General features: G+C 48.9%; 1 protein-coding gene across 1 annotated transcript in view; it reads left to right on the forward strand.

Moving 5' to 3' along the window:
* Nucleotides 1–209: 209 nt before the first annotated feature.
* The window catches only part of SELENOI (selenoprotein I), a 74,219-nt gene continuing 58,579 nt past the window's right edge, over nucleotides 210–15,849 (forward strand). Inside the window, exon 1 of the mRNA XM_038394969.2 lies at nucleotides 210–546. Coding sequence (XP_038250897.1) covers nucleotides 490–546 — 57 coding nt within the window. The 5' untranslated portion in view covers nucleotides 210–489. The remainder of the gene's footprint in view (nucleotides 547–15,849) is intronic.

Below are 15,849 nucleotides of genomic sequence, written 5' to 3' on the forward strand. Positions count from 1 at the left end.
TGTGGACAGACCATCAGCACTCAGGGCTGGCTGCATTCACCGGTGTCTGGCACCAGGCAGGCTGGCCTGGCCGCAGGGGACCCCCCCCCTTTTGCAAGGGTGCCTGGGATTCTGCCCCCATGGGCCCTCTTGCACCAAGGAGCTCCCCTCTCCCCCTGTAGGGGGCAGCCTTGCCAAGCCCCAGGGTGACCCTGCCCCCACCCTGCCTCAGGGCCATCTGCTGCATGGCTGGGAGGTGCCACGTGATCACAGGCAGGGCCTGCCCCTGCCTGTCCCAAGATGGCGGCAGCGGGAGGGCCGACGCGGTGACGTCAGCAGGCACGCCGGGTGGGCTGATGCCGAGCCCGGGGAGGGCGTGAGCGTGCTTCGGGAGGCGGCTACGGCAGCCGGCGGGGGCCAAGTCAGGTCTGTTCCGCGCCGCCAGTCCCCTCGCGGCTGCTGCTGTCAGACCGGCCGCTTCCTCCCTCCCTCCCTCGCCCCGCCGCCGCCATGGCCGGCTACGAGTACGTGACCCCCGAGCAGCTGGCCGGCTTCGACAAGTACAAGGTGCCTGAGGGCTGGAGGGGGCGTGTGGGGAGCCCCGGAGATGATGGGGCGGGGGGGGTTTCCTGTGTGGGGAGCCCCGGGGGGGTTCATGGGGCGGGGAGGGTCCGGGGAGGCTCCCGGGGGGGGTTCATGGGGCGGGGAGGGTCCGGGGAGGCTCCCGGGGGGGGGGTTCATGGGGCGGGGAGGGTCCGGGGAGGCTCCCGGGGGGGGGGGGGTTACTGGGGCGGGGAGGGTCCGGGGAGGCTCCCCGGGGGGGGGGGGGTTCATGGGGCGGGGAGGGTCCGGGGAGGCTCCCGGGGGGGGGGGGTTCATGGGGCGGGGAGGGTCCGGGGAGGCTGGGGGGGGGGGGGTTCATGGGGCGGGGAGGGTCCGGGGAGGCTCCCGGGGGGGGGGGGGGTTCATGGGGCGGGGAGGGTCCGGGGAGGCTCCCGGGGGGGGGGGGGGGTTCATGGGGCGGGGAGGGTCCGGGAGGCTCCCGGGGGGGGGGGTTCATGGGGCGGGGAGGGTCCGGGGAGGCTCCCGGGGGGGGGGGGTTCATGGGGCGGGAGGGTCCGGGGAGGCTCCCGGGGGGGGGGGGGTTCATGGGGCGGGGGGGGCGGGGAGGCTCCCGGGGGGGGGGGGGTTCATGGGGCGGGGAGGGTCCGGGGAGGCTCCCGGGGGGGGGGGGGGTTCAGGGGGCGGGGAGGGTCCGGGGAGGCACCCGGGGGGGGGGGGGGTTCATGGGGCGGGGAGGGTCCGGGGAGGCTCCCGGGGGGGGGGTTCATGGGGCGGGGAGGGTCCGGGGAGGCTCCCGGGGGGGGGGTTCATGGGCGGGGAGGGTCCGGGGAGGCTCCCGGGGGGGGGGGGTTCATGGGGCGGGGAGGGTCCGGGGAGGCTCCCGGGGGGGGGGGGTTCATGGGGCGGGGAGGGTCCGGGGAGGCTCCCGGGGGGGGGGGGTTCATGGGGCGGGGAGGGTCCGGGGAGGCTCCCGGGGGGGATCCTGTGTGGGGAGCGGCGGGGGGGGGGGCTTTCCCGGGGCAATGCGCCTCAGGCGGCGGCCCGGTCCCTCCCTCCGCGGACGCGCCCCGCTGCCGCCCCCCCCGGGGGCGCCGTGACTGGCGGGAGGCGCCCCGGGCACGCGCGCGGTGGGGGGGCGTCGGTGCCTGCCGCGTGCACGGCGCCTTCCCCGGCCTCGCCGCCGCCGCCCCTGGGCTCCCCCCTCGCCGCTGCCCCGCCTGCCCGGGGGCGGATGCTGGCTCCCTGCGCGTGGCTTGCACCATTTCCCCCCCCCCCGCCGGATCCTGCTGCCGGAGATCCGGGGCGGCCCCCACCTGCCGCGTTCCCGTGGAGCAGGCTGGAGTCCGCCGCCGGGCGAGGTGCGATTCTCCGTCTGCCCCGCGCCGGGGGGGCTGCGACTCCGGCTGCCCGTGGCTCCGGGCGGTGAGCCCGCCTCGGTGTGCCGGGTATTGCCTGAGCCCGCCGACTGGACTCGGCCCGCCTGCGGCTCTGATCCGGAGGGCACGTGCCTCTGCGTGAAGCCGGCCAAGTTCGACAGCAGGAACCGGCTCCTTTCTCTTCCCCTAAAGGGCTCTTACCATGTATAAGGTGGAGTGTGTGATTAAGGGATAATGGAGTCCACGGGAGAAGCTTTCACCTTGATTGTGCTTGGGGCTGCTTTGCTCATTTCAAACGGGTGTGTCTTTAAAAAAAACCCCAAAACGTTTGCTGCCTGACGCTCACTTTCTATGCAATCTTTTCCCAGGCTGAGAAAATCCTTCTCTGTCTAATCCAGGGGTTCACAAACTGGGGGTTGGGACTCCCGAAGGGGTCCCAAGGCTATTGCGTGGAGAGTCGCGAGCTGTCAGCCTCCACCCCAAACCCCGCTTTGCCTCCAACACGTATAATGGTGTTAAATATATAAAAATGTGCTTTTAATTTATAAGGGCGGCTCACAATCAGAGGCTTGCTGTGTAAAAGGGGTCACCAGTACAAAAGTTTGAGAACCGCTGGTTTAATCAGATTCAGCTGGGCAGCAGCAGCTTTTGTAACATGACCGAGTCAACTAGGGATGACACAGGATGGGGTTCTCGCACTGTGTTCTGAATACAGTGGGTGTCTACACCTGGCTGTTCGTGTTCCCATGTTGTTGACTGGGCTTGTGGCTTCCCGCAGTAGGAGTGTGCTGTCAGCTTGCTGCATGGGGTCTGAGTCACATGAGTCACCTTGATGTTAATGGGAGTTGTGGGACTAAAGCTCTGTTCGGGTGCGAATACCTTTAGGGCTTCAACCATGTTAAATACGTGGGTGCACGTTGCTGTTTATCGTGCAAAACTGATGGATGTTCTTATACAGAAGCTGATCCTCTGCAGTAGATAATGCAGCTTAAAACGTGTGGGAACAATGAGTAAGTCTACATCGATGAAACCTATTTAAGGAAATGATTGTAAACACAAGTAGACTTTTTGGGGGTATCCAAATTTCAGTATACAGAAGCAGACGTTGTACCAAAACTTGTGGTCCCTTTTATAATGTTTTAGGGACACTTGACATAAGAATCATATTAAAATAATATTTTCTTTATCTGTGGTACTAATAAAACTTCACTCAGATCAAAATAACTTTAAAAATTGGATTTATTTTTTTATAATTGATATTCACTCCCCCCCCTCCCTCCATCAATAATGAAACTAGACTCATTAACTTCACCTTCTGCTTAGTTTCGCTGTCTGTTCTCCTGTACTAGCACAGGTTTCAGAGTAGCAGCCGTGTTAGTCTGTATTCGCAAAAAGAAAAGGAGTACTTGTGGCACCTTAGAGACTAACAAATTTATTAGAGCATAAGCTTTCGTGAGCTACAGCTCACTTCATCGGATGCATTTGGTGGAAAAAACAGAGGAGAGATTTATATACACACACACAGAGAACATGAAACAATGGGTTTATCATACACACTGTAAGGAGAGTGCTATATCCCATTTAGGTTTTTTTATACAGCGCTTATCACCGTGGTATCTGAGCACCTTCAGGAGTTAAACTATTGATTAATACCAGTCAAGTGGGGTTCCTCTGTTCCTCACACAAGGGGAATGATTGTGTATGGATGCCTTTCCAAACCCATGGCACGTCAGGTTAATAGAAAAGCAAGGGGGAGGAACTGTGCTTTGTGCATGGGCTGGAAATGGTGGATAAGGGAGCGAGTGCCATAGTCTTGGGCCATCTCTCGTGAGCACCAGGTCTTCTGAGCAAACCAGCAGCAGAGGACTCTTGTACCCAAAGAGCAGAATTGCTCTATGTATTGTAGGTACTTGCATGGCTTCCATTATCATAGCAATTGCTTATTTATTCTCACCATACCCCTTGGAGGGAGGAGTGTTCTTATCCCCATTTTACAGATTAGGAACTGGGATAGACTGGTTTAAATCACATGATTTAAAAAAAAAAAAATCAAGTCCTGTTCAGGCTTTGAAAATTTTGTGTTAATGCAACTTTATATTAAAATTTATTTGTTACATTTTAAATGCTGTTTAAAAAATGTTACAGTCGTAGGGTATCTTACTTGAATCTTCCAAAGCTGATATAGGCAAAAACCACAAGATTGAAAATGTAGCCCGTGATCCTGCAAGTACTTATTTAAGCAGACATGTAACATTAATCATATGAATAATCTCTGACTTCCTTGGGACTGCGCTCAGGCATAAGCGTTTGCAGCTTCAGGGGCTAAAATTATATCTTTATCTTAATTCCTCAGGGCTACCATTCCTATAGGTTATGTTCTATAATCTTGAAATATTTGTCTTCATAACGCTCCTCTGAGGTAGGGAAGTGCATGGTAAAATGGAGATAATGATTCACTTCGCCAAGTTTGGAAGTTGGTGGCTGAAAACCAACCGGAAAACTGCATAGAACAGATGGCTACCTTTTTTTTTTTTTTTTTTTGCTGTTCTCTCCCAACCCTCCTGGCCAATGCTGTCTGTTGAGAGAGCAAATTCTTGGGTGGATATGGTGCCCATCTCAGTGATGCAGACAGTGGGACCTCTGTCTAGAGTTGCTGTAATGGCCAAAGGCCCAATCAAATCACAGTAAATTTGAGTGGAGGTGGCAGGAGAAATGTGGCCTACTTTTTTTAATCTTATTTCTAACTTCTGATTCTGCATATGTATCTCGGCATCCCATCTTGTGACATGTGTCAGTGTGCAAATTATTTCTGCTACTGAAAGGATGGAGGCTTACAATCCAAAGTAAAGGTTTCTTGTTCAAGGTCATGTGCAAGTTTTGCTAACTTTGCTGCATGTAAAATTTTACGAAGTGCAGCCCTGTATTTTTAAAGATGGCAAAGAAACCTGAAAAGTCTGAAGGATATATATAACATGGGGTCTGCTCAAGCACACTCGTATTGCCTCCAGCATCCAAAGCACTATCTTGAAGGATGTATTCTGCTGTTTAAAACTTTCTGCCATTGAAAGGAGAATAGTTGTGTAGGTACGATTCTCCAATGGTACACAAGCTTACCAGCAACCAGTTATTTAACAATAAGCATTGTTGTACGGAGCCATGGGCGTACTTGGGGCTTCACAGTGATTTTAGACAAGGTCTCTGCCATGAGGTACTTAGTCTGGTTCCCTCCAATATTTTAGGGACGTGCACAATGCGTGCAGGCTAAGAAGTGGTCTCAATGTGTACTCCAAATTGAGTGGATAGGTAAGAAAACACAAACAAATTACTACTTCAGGTCTCCGTGTTGGGGAGACTTGAAGGAAACCCAGCTCTGCCTGCAATAACGTATTCACTACTTAGTTACACTAATGCTGATCTCTTACATAATGCATGCTTTGAGGCCTATGGATGAAAAACACTTTACACAGGGAGTTGGTATACTTGTTCCCATTTTACAGATGGGGAAATTGTGCAAGTCATTTCCCTGTGCTTCAAGGTCTCCCAGCAAAGAAATGGCAGAGCTGGAAATTGAATCTGAGTCCCAATCCTGTGCCCTGCCCAGGAGAGGGGAAAAAACGACCCAAGCCCTCTTCTTGTCAGCAAAGAAAGAAGTGAGAAATATTGTAACTTTTTACTTGTGAGAGCTACTTGGATATTGCAGTGATGGGGCCATATAAATACCTAGACAGGGAATGCTGGTAGCGGGCAGGCTCAAAAATGAAAGCATACTGAGGAGTTCACCCCTATGATTTTGGGGTGTAATCTTGGTAAATTTTAATAAGCCAAAAGCAAAAAGTTGGTTCTTAAAAAATGCCACAGTGGGTGGCTTTCTATAGCATAACAACTATTGGGTGATAAAATATCTCCATCTTTAGCTTGCTTTTCTCTTGGAATTATCAATGACAAGTAGCTTTCTATTCATTCTCCTTCTGCAGTCACTTCTTTCCTTATTCTTGAGACAAACAAAATAGTGCTGTGAATAAAGCATCCTAAGATTCAAAGTCTCACTATTAGTTATGTGAAAGCCTCAATCTGTTGTCTTGTAACACAGGTACCTTGGTTTTAGTTGCTTTGTAAAGATGCAAAGGGGTCTTGCTGGTTGTTAGTCTCTGTGACTCCAAGCCTCCAGCTTGCGAAGAGCTTGCAGATTCCTGATCTGTGATCTTCAGCTCAGGCTCTAGAAGAACACTAACACGGCTGCGACTCTGAAACCTGCTTATTTCAGGTTTCAGAGTAGCAGCCGTGTTAGTCTGCATTCGCAAAAAGAAAAGGAGTACTTGTGGCACCTTAGAGACTAACAAATTTATTAGAGCATAAGCTTTCGTGAGCTACAGCTCACTTCATCGGATGCACTTGGTGGAAAAAACAGAGGGGAGATTTATATATACACACACAGAGAACATGAAAGAATGGGTTTATCATACACACTGTAAGGAGAGTGATCACTTAAGATAAGCCATCACCAGCAGCAGGGGGGGGGAGGGGGGAAGGGGGGAGAGGAGGAAAACCTTACATGGTGACAAGCAAGGTAGGCTAATTCCAGCAGTTAACAAGAATATCTGAGGAACAGTGGGGGGTGGGGTGGGGGGGAGAAATACCATGGGGAAATAGTTTTACTTTGTGTAATGACTCATCCATTCCCAGTCTCTACTCAAGCCTAAGTTAATTGTATCCAGTTTGCAAATTAATTCCAATTCAGCAGTCTCTCGTTGGAGTCTGTTTTTGAAGCTTTTTTGTTGAAGGATAGCCACTCTTACGTCTGTAATCGAGTGACCGGAGCGATTGAAGTGTTCTCCAACTGGTTTTTGAATGTTATAATTCTTGATGTCTGATTTGTGTCCATTCATTCTTTTACGTAGAGACTGTCCAGTTTGGCCAACGTACATGGCAGAGGGGCATTGCTGGCACATGATGGCATATATCACATTGGTAGATGCGCAGGTGAACGAGCCTCTGATAGTGTGGCTGATGTGATTAGGCCCTATGAAGGTGTCCCCTGAATAGATATGTGGACAGAGTTGGCAACGGGCTTTGTTGCAAGGATAGGTTCCTGGGTTAGTGGTTCTGTTGTGTGGTTTGTGGTTGCTGGTGAGTATTTGCTTCAGATTGGGGGGCTGTCTGTAAGCAAGGACTGGCCTGTCTTCCAAGATCTGTGAGAGTGATGGGTCGTCCTTCAGGATAGGTTGTAGATCCTTGATGATGCGTTGGAGAGGTTTTAGTTGGGGGCTGAAGGTGATGGCTAGTGGCGTTCTGTTGTTTTCTTTGTTGGGCCTGTCCTGTAGTAGGTGACTTCTGGGTACTCTTCTGGCTCTGTCAATCTGTTTCTTCACTTCAGCAGGTGGGTATTGTAGTTGTAGGAATGCATGATAGAGATCTTGTAGGTGTTTGCCTCTGTCTGAGGGGTTGGAGCAAATGCGGTTGTATCGTAGAGCTTGGCTGTAGACAATGGATCGAGTGGTATGATCTGGATGAAAGCTAGAGGCATGTAGGTAGGAATAGCGGTCAGTAGGTTTCCGATATAGGGTGGTGTTTATGTGACCATCGCTTATTAGCACTGTAGTGTCCAGGAAGTGGATCTCTTGTGTGGACATGTCCAGGCTGAGGTTGATGGTGGGATGGAAATTGTTGAAATCATGGTGGAATTCCTCAAGGGCTTCTTTTCCATGGGTTCAGATGATGAAGATGTCATCAATGTAGCGCAAGTAGAGTAGGGGCATTAGGGGACGAGAGCTGAGGAAGCGTTGTTCTAAGTCAGCCATAAAAATGTTGGCATACTGTGGGGCCATGCGGGTACCCATCACAGTGCCGCTGATTTGAAGGTATACATTGTCCCCAAATGTGAAATAGTTATGGGTGAGGACAAAGTCACAAAGTTCAACCACCAGGTTAGCCGTGATATTATCGGGGATACTGTTCCTGACGGCTTGTAGCCCATCTTTGTGTGGAATGTTGGTGTAGAGGCTTCTACATCCATAGTGGCCAGGATGGTGTTTTTAGGAAGATCACCAATGGACTGTAGTTTCCTCAGGAAGTCAGCGATGTCTCGAAGATAGCTGGGAGTGCTGGTAACGAAGGGCCTGAGGAGGGAGTCGACATAGCCAGACAATCCTGCTGTCAGGGTGCCAATGCCTGAGATGATGGGGCGTCCAGGATTTCCAGGTTTACGGATCTTGGGTAGCAGATAGAATACCCCAGGTCGGAGTTCTAGGGGTGTGTCTGTGCGGATTTGTTCTTGTCCTTTTTCAGGGAGTTTCTTGAGCAAATGCTGTAGTTTCTTTTGGTAACTCTCAGTGGGATCAGAGGGTAATGGCTTGTAGAAAGTGGTGTTGGAGAGCTGCCTATGTAGCCTCTTGTTCATACTCCGACCTATTCATGATGACAACAGCACCTCCTTTGTCAGCCTTTTTGATTATGATAGAGTTGTTTCGCATTGTCTACAGCCAAGCTCTGCGATATAACCGCGTTTGCTCCAACCCCTCAGACAGAAACAAACACCTACAAGATCTCTATCATGCATTCCTAGAACTACAATACCCACCTGCTGAAGTGAAGAAACAGATTGACAGAGCCAGAAGAGTACCCAGAAGTCACCTACTACAGGACAGGCCCAACAAAGAGAATAACAGAACGCCACTAGCCATCACCTTCAGCCCCCAACTAAAACCTCTCCAATGCATCATCAAGGATCTACAACCTATCCTGAAGGACAACCCATCGCTCTCACAGATATTGGGAGACAGTCCAGTCCTTGCTTACAGACAGCCCCCCAGTCTGAAGCAAATACTCACCGGCAACCACACACCACACAACAGAACCACTAACCCAGGAACCTATCCTTGCAACAAAGCCCGTTGCCAACTCTGTCCACATATCTATTCAGGGGATACCATCATAGGGCCTAATCACATCAGCCACACTATCAGAGGCTCGTTCACCTGCGCATCTACCAATGTGATATATGCCATCATGTGCTAGCGATGCCCCTCTGCCATGTACATTGGCCAAACTGGACAGTCTCTACGTAAAAGAATGAATGGACACAAATCAGACGTCAAGAATTATAACATTCAAAAACCAGTTGGAGAACACTTCAATCTCTCTGGTCACTCGATTACAGACCTAAGAGTGGCTATCCTTCAATAAAAAAGCTTCAAAAACGGACTCCAACGAGAGACTGCTGAATTGGAATTAATTTGCAAACTGGATACAATTAACTTAGGCTTGAATAGAGACTGGGAATGGATGAGTCATTACACAAAGTAAAGCTACTTCCCCATGTTATTTCTCCCTCCCACCCCACCCCCCACTGTTCCTCAGATATTCTTGTTAACTGCTGGAATTAGCCTACCTTGCTTGTCACCATGAAAGGTTTTCCTCCTTTCCCCCCCTGCTGCTGGTAATAGCTCATCTTAAATGATCACTCTCCTTACAGTGTGTATGATAAACCCATTCTTTCATGTTCTCTGTGTGTGTGTATAAATCTCCCCTCTGTTTTTTCCACCAAATGCATCCGATGAAGTGAGCTGTAGCTCACGAAAGCTTATGCTCTAATAAATTTGTTAGTCTCTAAGGTGCCACAAGTACTCCTTTTCTTTCTGCTTATTTCCGTTAGTCTGTATCCACAAAAAGAACAGGCACCTTAGAGACTAACAAATTTATTTGAGCATAAGCTTTCGTGGGCTACAGCTCACTTCATCAGATGCATAGAATGGAACATACAGTAAGGAGAGAGAGAGAGAGACACACACACACACACAAAACATGAAAAGGTGGAGTAAGAGGCTAATTAATTAAGATGAGCTATTATCAGCAGGAGAAAAAAACTTTTGTAGTGATAACCAAGATGACCCATTTAGACAGTTCACAATAAGGTGTGAGCATACTTAACATGGGTAAATAGATTCAATATGTGTAATGACCCAGCCACTCCCAGTCTCTATTCAAACCCAAGTTAATGGTATCTAGTTTGTTTTTTAATTCAAGCTCAGCAATTTCTCGTTGGAGTCTGGTTTTGAAGCTTTACTGTTGCAAAATTGCCACCTTTAAATCTGTTACTGAGTGGCCAGAGAGGTTGAAGTGTTCTCCTATGGGTTTTTGAATGTTATGATTCCTGATGGACACAAATCTGACATTTATTCTTTTGCGTAGAGACTGTCTGGTTTGGCCAATGTACATGGCAGAGGGGCATTGGTGGCACACGATGGCATATATTACATTGGTAAATGTGCAGGTGAACAAGCCCCTGATGGCATGGCTAATGTGATTAGGTCCTATGATGGTGTCACTTGAATAAATATGAGGACAGAGTTGGCATCGGGCTTTGTTGCAAGGATAGGTTCCTGGGTTAGTGTTTTCGTTGTGTGGTTGCTGGGATGTATTTGCTTCAGGTTGGGGGGCTGTCTGTAAGCGAGGACTGGTCTGTCTCCCAAGATCTGTGAGAGTGAGGGATCATTTTTCAGGATAGGTTGTAGATCCTTGATGATGCGTTGGAGAGGTTTTAGTTGGGGGCTGAAGGTGACAGCTAGTGGCGTTCTGTTGTTTTCTTTGTTGGGCCTGTCCTGTAGTAGGTGACTTCTGGGTACTCTTCTGGCTCTGTCAATCTGTTTTTTCACTTCAGCAGGTGGGTATTGTAGTTTTAAGAATGCTTGATAGAGATCTTGTAGGTGTTTTGTTTCTGTCTGAGGGGTTGGAGCAAATGTAGCTGTATCTTAGAGCTTGGCTGTAGACAATGGATCACGTGGTGTGTCCTGGATGGAAGCTGGAGGCATGTAGGTAGGCATAGCAGTCAGTAGGTTTCCGGTATAGGGTGGTGGTTATGTGACCATCACTTATTAGCACAGTAGTGTCCAGGAAATGGACCGCTTGTGTGGATTGGTCTAGGCTGAGGTTGATGGTGGGATGGAAATTGTTGAAATCATGGTGGAATTCCTCAAGGGCTTCTTTTCCATGGGTCCAGATGTAATAAGCAGGAAGTTCTGCATATAGAGATACTGCAGTCAGAATTAGATATTATGCATCAGGAAGTGCTGTTTTTTCTGGTATCTCCCAGTTGCCATATGGAGACTCAGTACTATCCTCCCACTGAGGATCTGTTATAAACACGAAGGTAATACTGAGATCTGGGCAGGAGGCATTAGTCTATCTGAAGCATTTTTAATGTGCTTATTATGATATCTGCTTGTTACATACAGTAACAATGAATTTGCCCATAAGAGAGCAAATTCGTCGTCTTTCCTTGCTGCAGCTGGTGTTACTTAGATTCCTCCATCTTCTGCTTCTCATTCCTCCCCCTCCCCCATGAGAAATAACTGTTCTTTAAACCATATTATTGGGGAAGGGTGGAGAAAAAGGTGTGGGTGGGGTATCTTGCTTCATGCTTTGAAAATAAATGGGCCTGGTCTCATTCTGGTCTGGTCTAGTTAGGAGCTGCAGTCAAAGGATCTCTGCAGAGCTTCACTCTGAGCAGATTCATCTGCAGCAGTATTCCTGTCAGGCACAATTGTCTTGTGGTATGAAACTGTGAGGTGGCTCACCAGAAGAGAGGCTTTACCCCAACAAAGTCTTCACAGATTAGACACAAGGTATGGATGGAAAGCATGGCATAGTTAATATTTATTTAGAATTTACTTCTAAGACCTAATTAAAAACATTGGCCTGATCAAAACTGCCCAGTGCAGAAAGAGCCATATCTTAGGCTGTACCCATGAGCTTAATAGATCTTGCATGTAAATCTGCTATAGGCAGCTGTGGAACATCTGCATTATCTTGGTAGTATTGAGTAAGTTGACTTGTGCTGAATGTTCTAGCTACAGCACCTCTACTGTGACACAGTGCACCAGGTACTAGACGTCCAAATATTCTGTTGATTTTTTTAATAGCATGTTAATGGGTGACAGTAGCAAAAACGATGTGCTTGAAGTCCAGAGATTAAAGGGTGCTGGGTGGATATGGCAAACAAACTGCTCCTAGAGGCCTATTACTATACTGGACAAATCAAGTGGTGTTTGCAACCCTCTTTGTCATTACACTTCACGCTTTCTAGGTTCTTCTGGTCTCCAGAGTGCTTTTTAGATATTTTCTGGCTTTCTTCCCACGCAACCTTGGGCTGCTGATTTCTTAGCATTGGCTTCAGAATGTGCTGTATTCCAGTCCTGAGCACTCCAGAATTCTCTAGGAGTCTGTAGACTAAAAATGTGTTCTCCATCATGTAGAATGCTGCTGTCGTGAATTAATTGAAAGTGTCTGTGGCACGCTCTCAGCGCTGTTTCTGAAAACACAAGCTCTTCAGAAAATTAGGATTTGCTTTTCAGAATACTGATAGGGCTTAGTGTGCATTACTGATTTGACTACAGGGTCTCATTTTTAAAAATTACCTCCCCAAAAGTTAAAAATTACTTCTTTATTCCTCCAACTCAGAGGGCTTTCCAGTGCTTTTCAGTTGGTGCTAACAACTTGCATATCAGGTTTGAAGCCAAAGCAGTTGAATGGCCAGTTCCTACCACTCCCACGAAAATAGTCTGCATTCCTTTTCATTCTCCCTCAAGATGGAAGCCGTGGGTGTGTGGAGAAGGGGAAGCTTTGGCAGGATATTCTTGAATCTCATGTACTACTCCAAAGAGTTAGTTTAGTTAATCTCTGGAAAAATGGTGTAAGCATTTTAAAATACTTCAGTGTTCATTTTTAAAGCGGAGCGGGGCATATCACCGTTGTGATTAACAGGATGCTATAACAAATGCTGCCAGACCTTTACAGCATTACTAATCGTCATGCCTGTTGCAACGATTGTAGGATAGAGTGACTATTATCCTCCAAAGCACATTATTTTTCTTATGTCATTGTTAAAGGTCTAAACCTGTTTCCTAATAGATCTGCTATAACGTGCTACAGTATCTGTTACAGTCTTGTCGGACAGAGCAAGGTAGCTTTCTGAAAATTAGCCTGGGATAGCACGTTGCTCTCTGCTCCTTTTGGGTACCAAGTTTTTGAAATATGTGTCCAGTGTCTTCAGTGTGGCCCTATTGAACAGTGAACTTCCACAGCAGGCCAAATGCCTGGCCTGTTACAGATATGCTATACCTCAGGGGTAGGAAAAGGGTTGATGGCTACTTTCTAATCTAAGCAGTGAAGTGAGGTTAGGAGTTTTGGATTATCTCCAGAAAAATTTCCAGAACACATTCGGCAGAGGCATATGCAACTAACCTACTTGTTCAGTCCAGGTCTCTAACCTATTTGTGCCTTTAAGAGATTTTGCTAACAGTTTGCTGGTAGCTTATATCATTAAAGGCAAGCAGCTGGGTCTTGTGCATTGTGTTCTAAGCTATTCAAGTCTGAGCTGTCGCCAGCATGCCTAAGAACAAGGTTGCTTGGTGGCTTCTCATTGAATGTTGCTGCCAAACTGCATGTCTCCATTCATCTCTCTAAAAGGACATCAGGAGGCTTCTAGGCCTCGTACTTGATTAGCGTTAGCTCTTGATAAGGCACTTCTCCATTTGCCTAAACCCTGACACTTTATACTCTAGTTGATCCTTCATTGCTTTCTAGAAGACCTCTCAAACCTTTTCCTCCAACTTCTGTACGAGAAAGTGACTCTTGCATTTCAGAAAGAAAAGGAGTACTTGTACCTTAGAAACTAACCAATTTATTTGAGCTTAAGCTTTCGTGAGCTACAGCTCGCTTCATCGGATACATGTAAGGAGAGTGATCACTTAAGATGAGCTATTACCAGCGGGGGGGGAGGAGGAAGAAAACCTTTAGTGGTGGTGATCAAGGTGGGCTATTTCCAGCAGTTGACAAGAATGTCTGAGGAACAGTGGGGGGGAGGGAGAAATAACATGGGGAAATACTTTTACTTTGTGTAATGACCCATCCACTCCCAGTCTCTATTCAAGCCTAAGTTAATTGTATCCAGTTAGCAAATTAATTCCAATTCAGCAGTCTCTCGTTGGAGTCTGTTTTTGAAGCTTTTTTGTTGAAGTATAGCCACTCTTAGGTCTGTAATCGAGTGATCAGAGAGATTGAAGTGTTCTCTGACTGGTTTTTGAATGTTATAATTCTTGACGTCTGATTTATGTCCATTTATTCTTTTACGTAGAGACTGTCCAGTTTGACCAATGTACATGGCAGAGGGGCATTGCTGGCACATGATGGCATATATCCCATTGGTAGATGCGCAGGTGAACGAGCCTCTGATAGTGTGGCTGATGTGATTAGGCCCTATGATGGTATCCCCTGAATAGATATGTGGACGCAGCTGACAACAGGCTTTGTTGCAATGATAGGTTCCTGGGTTAGTGGTTCTGTTGTGTGGTGTGTGGTTGCTGGTGAGTATTTGCTTCAGGTTGGGGGGCTGTCTGTAAGCAAGAACTGGCCAGGTTTTCTTCCTCCCTCTCCTCCCCCCCCCCCGCAGGTAATAGCTCATCTTAAGTGATCACTCTCCTTACAGTGTGTATGATAAAACCCATTGTTTCATGTTCTCTGTGTGTGTGTGTGTGTGTGTGTGTGTGTGTGTGTGTGTGTGTGTATAAATCTCCCCACTGTATTTTCCACTGAATGCATCCGATGAAGTGAGCTGTAGCTCACGAAAGCTTATGCTCAAATAAATTGGTTAGTCTCTAAGGTGCCACAAGTACTCCTTTTTCTTTTTGCAAATACAGACTAACACGACTGCTACTCTGAAATCTTGCATTTCAAGATGTTTTAGCTGTGGTTGGAGCTTTGCAGTATTTACTGTCATAGCAACAGATTGTCGGCGTTATTACAAAGGAAAGGTTACTGCTTTGTGCAGTACTAATCAAACTAAACAGATATGTTCATTGTAAAACTACCAACTTGTCATTTTCACAGCTACCAAATGACCTGTCTGTCCTGTGTAGTCATTTAGTATGGGCGACTTGGATTGTTTGTAACTGCATTGACCATGGCTAAGGTAGCAAATAGAATGACTGTCAGCGTTTGTCTACATTACCAGCTGGGCTGGATCGACAGGCAGCGATTGATCCAGTGTGGGTTGATTTATCGTGTCTAGTCTAGACACGATAAATCAACCACCGAGTGCTCTCCTGACTCTGGTACTCCACCAGGACGAGAGATGCAGGCAAAGTTGACTGGGGAGCGTCGAAGACACCACAGTAAGTAGGTAACTTAGGGTTACCTACTTGTCTCCAGCTCCTCCGGCTCCGTGTGCACCCGCTGGTGCCACACCCGATGCTGCTTGTGGGTGAAGCTGCGGGCGCACTGGTAGTGGCGCTCCCCAGTGTGGATGCGCTGGTGCCGGATCATGCGCGTCTTCTTGCGGAAGCTCCGGCCGCACTCGACGCAGGGGAAGGGCTGCTCCCCGGTGTGCGTCTTCTGGTGCGATCCCAGATGGATCTTCTGGCTGAAGCAGCGGGCGCACTGGTAGGGGCACTCCCTGGTGTGGATGCACTGGTGCTGGGTCAGGTGGGCCTTCTTGCGGAAGACCTTGCCACACTGGGCGCAGGGGAAGGGCTGCTCCCCGGAGTGGGCACGCTGGTGGGCCACAAGGTTGGGCTTCTGGCTGAAGCTGTAGCCGCACTCCCCACAGGCATAGGGGCTCTCCCCAGTGTGCACCCGCTGGTGGAGCAGCAGCGGCAGCTTGTCCTTGAACCATCGCTCACACTCGGTGCAACCGTACGGCTTCGCAGTCAGGAGCTGCCACCGCTGCAGGGCCAAGCTCAGGAGGTCGCCATAGCTGCCGTAGTCCTCCAGGCTCGGCCTCTCCAGCTTGCACGCGCCCAGGTAGCCGTGGCCCCCATCAGGGTGCAGCAAGCCACTGCCCTGAGGCTGCCCTGACAGCAGCGCCTCCGAGCTGAGACTCGCGGGCCACTCTTCGTAGTCCTCTTCACCTACTTACCTTACCTACCTACTTTCTCTC

The sequence above is a fragment of the Dermochelys coriacea genome, chromosome 3 (assembly GCF_009764565.3).
Source record: "Dermochelys coriacea isolate rDerCor1 chromosome 3, rDerCor1.pri.v4, whole genome shotgun sequence".
NCBI lineage: Eukaryota > Metazoa > Chordata > Testudines > Dermochelyidae > Dermochelys > Dermochelys coriacea.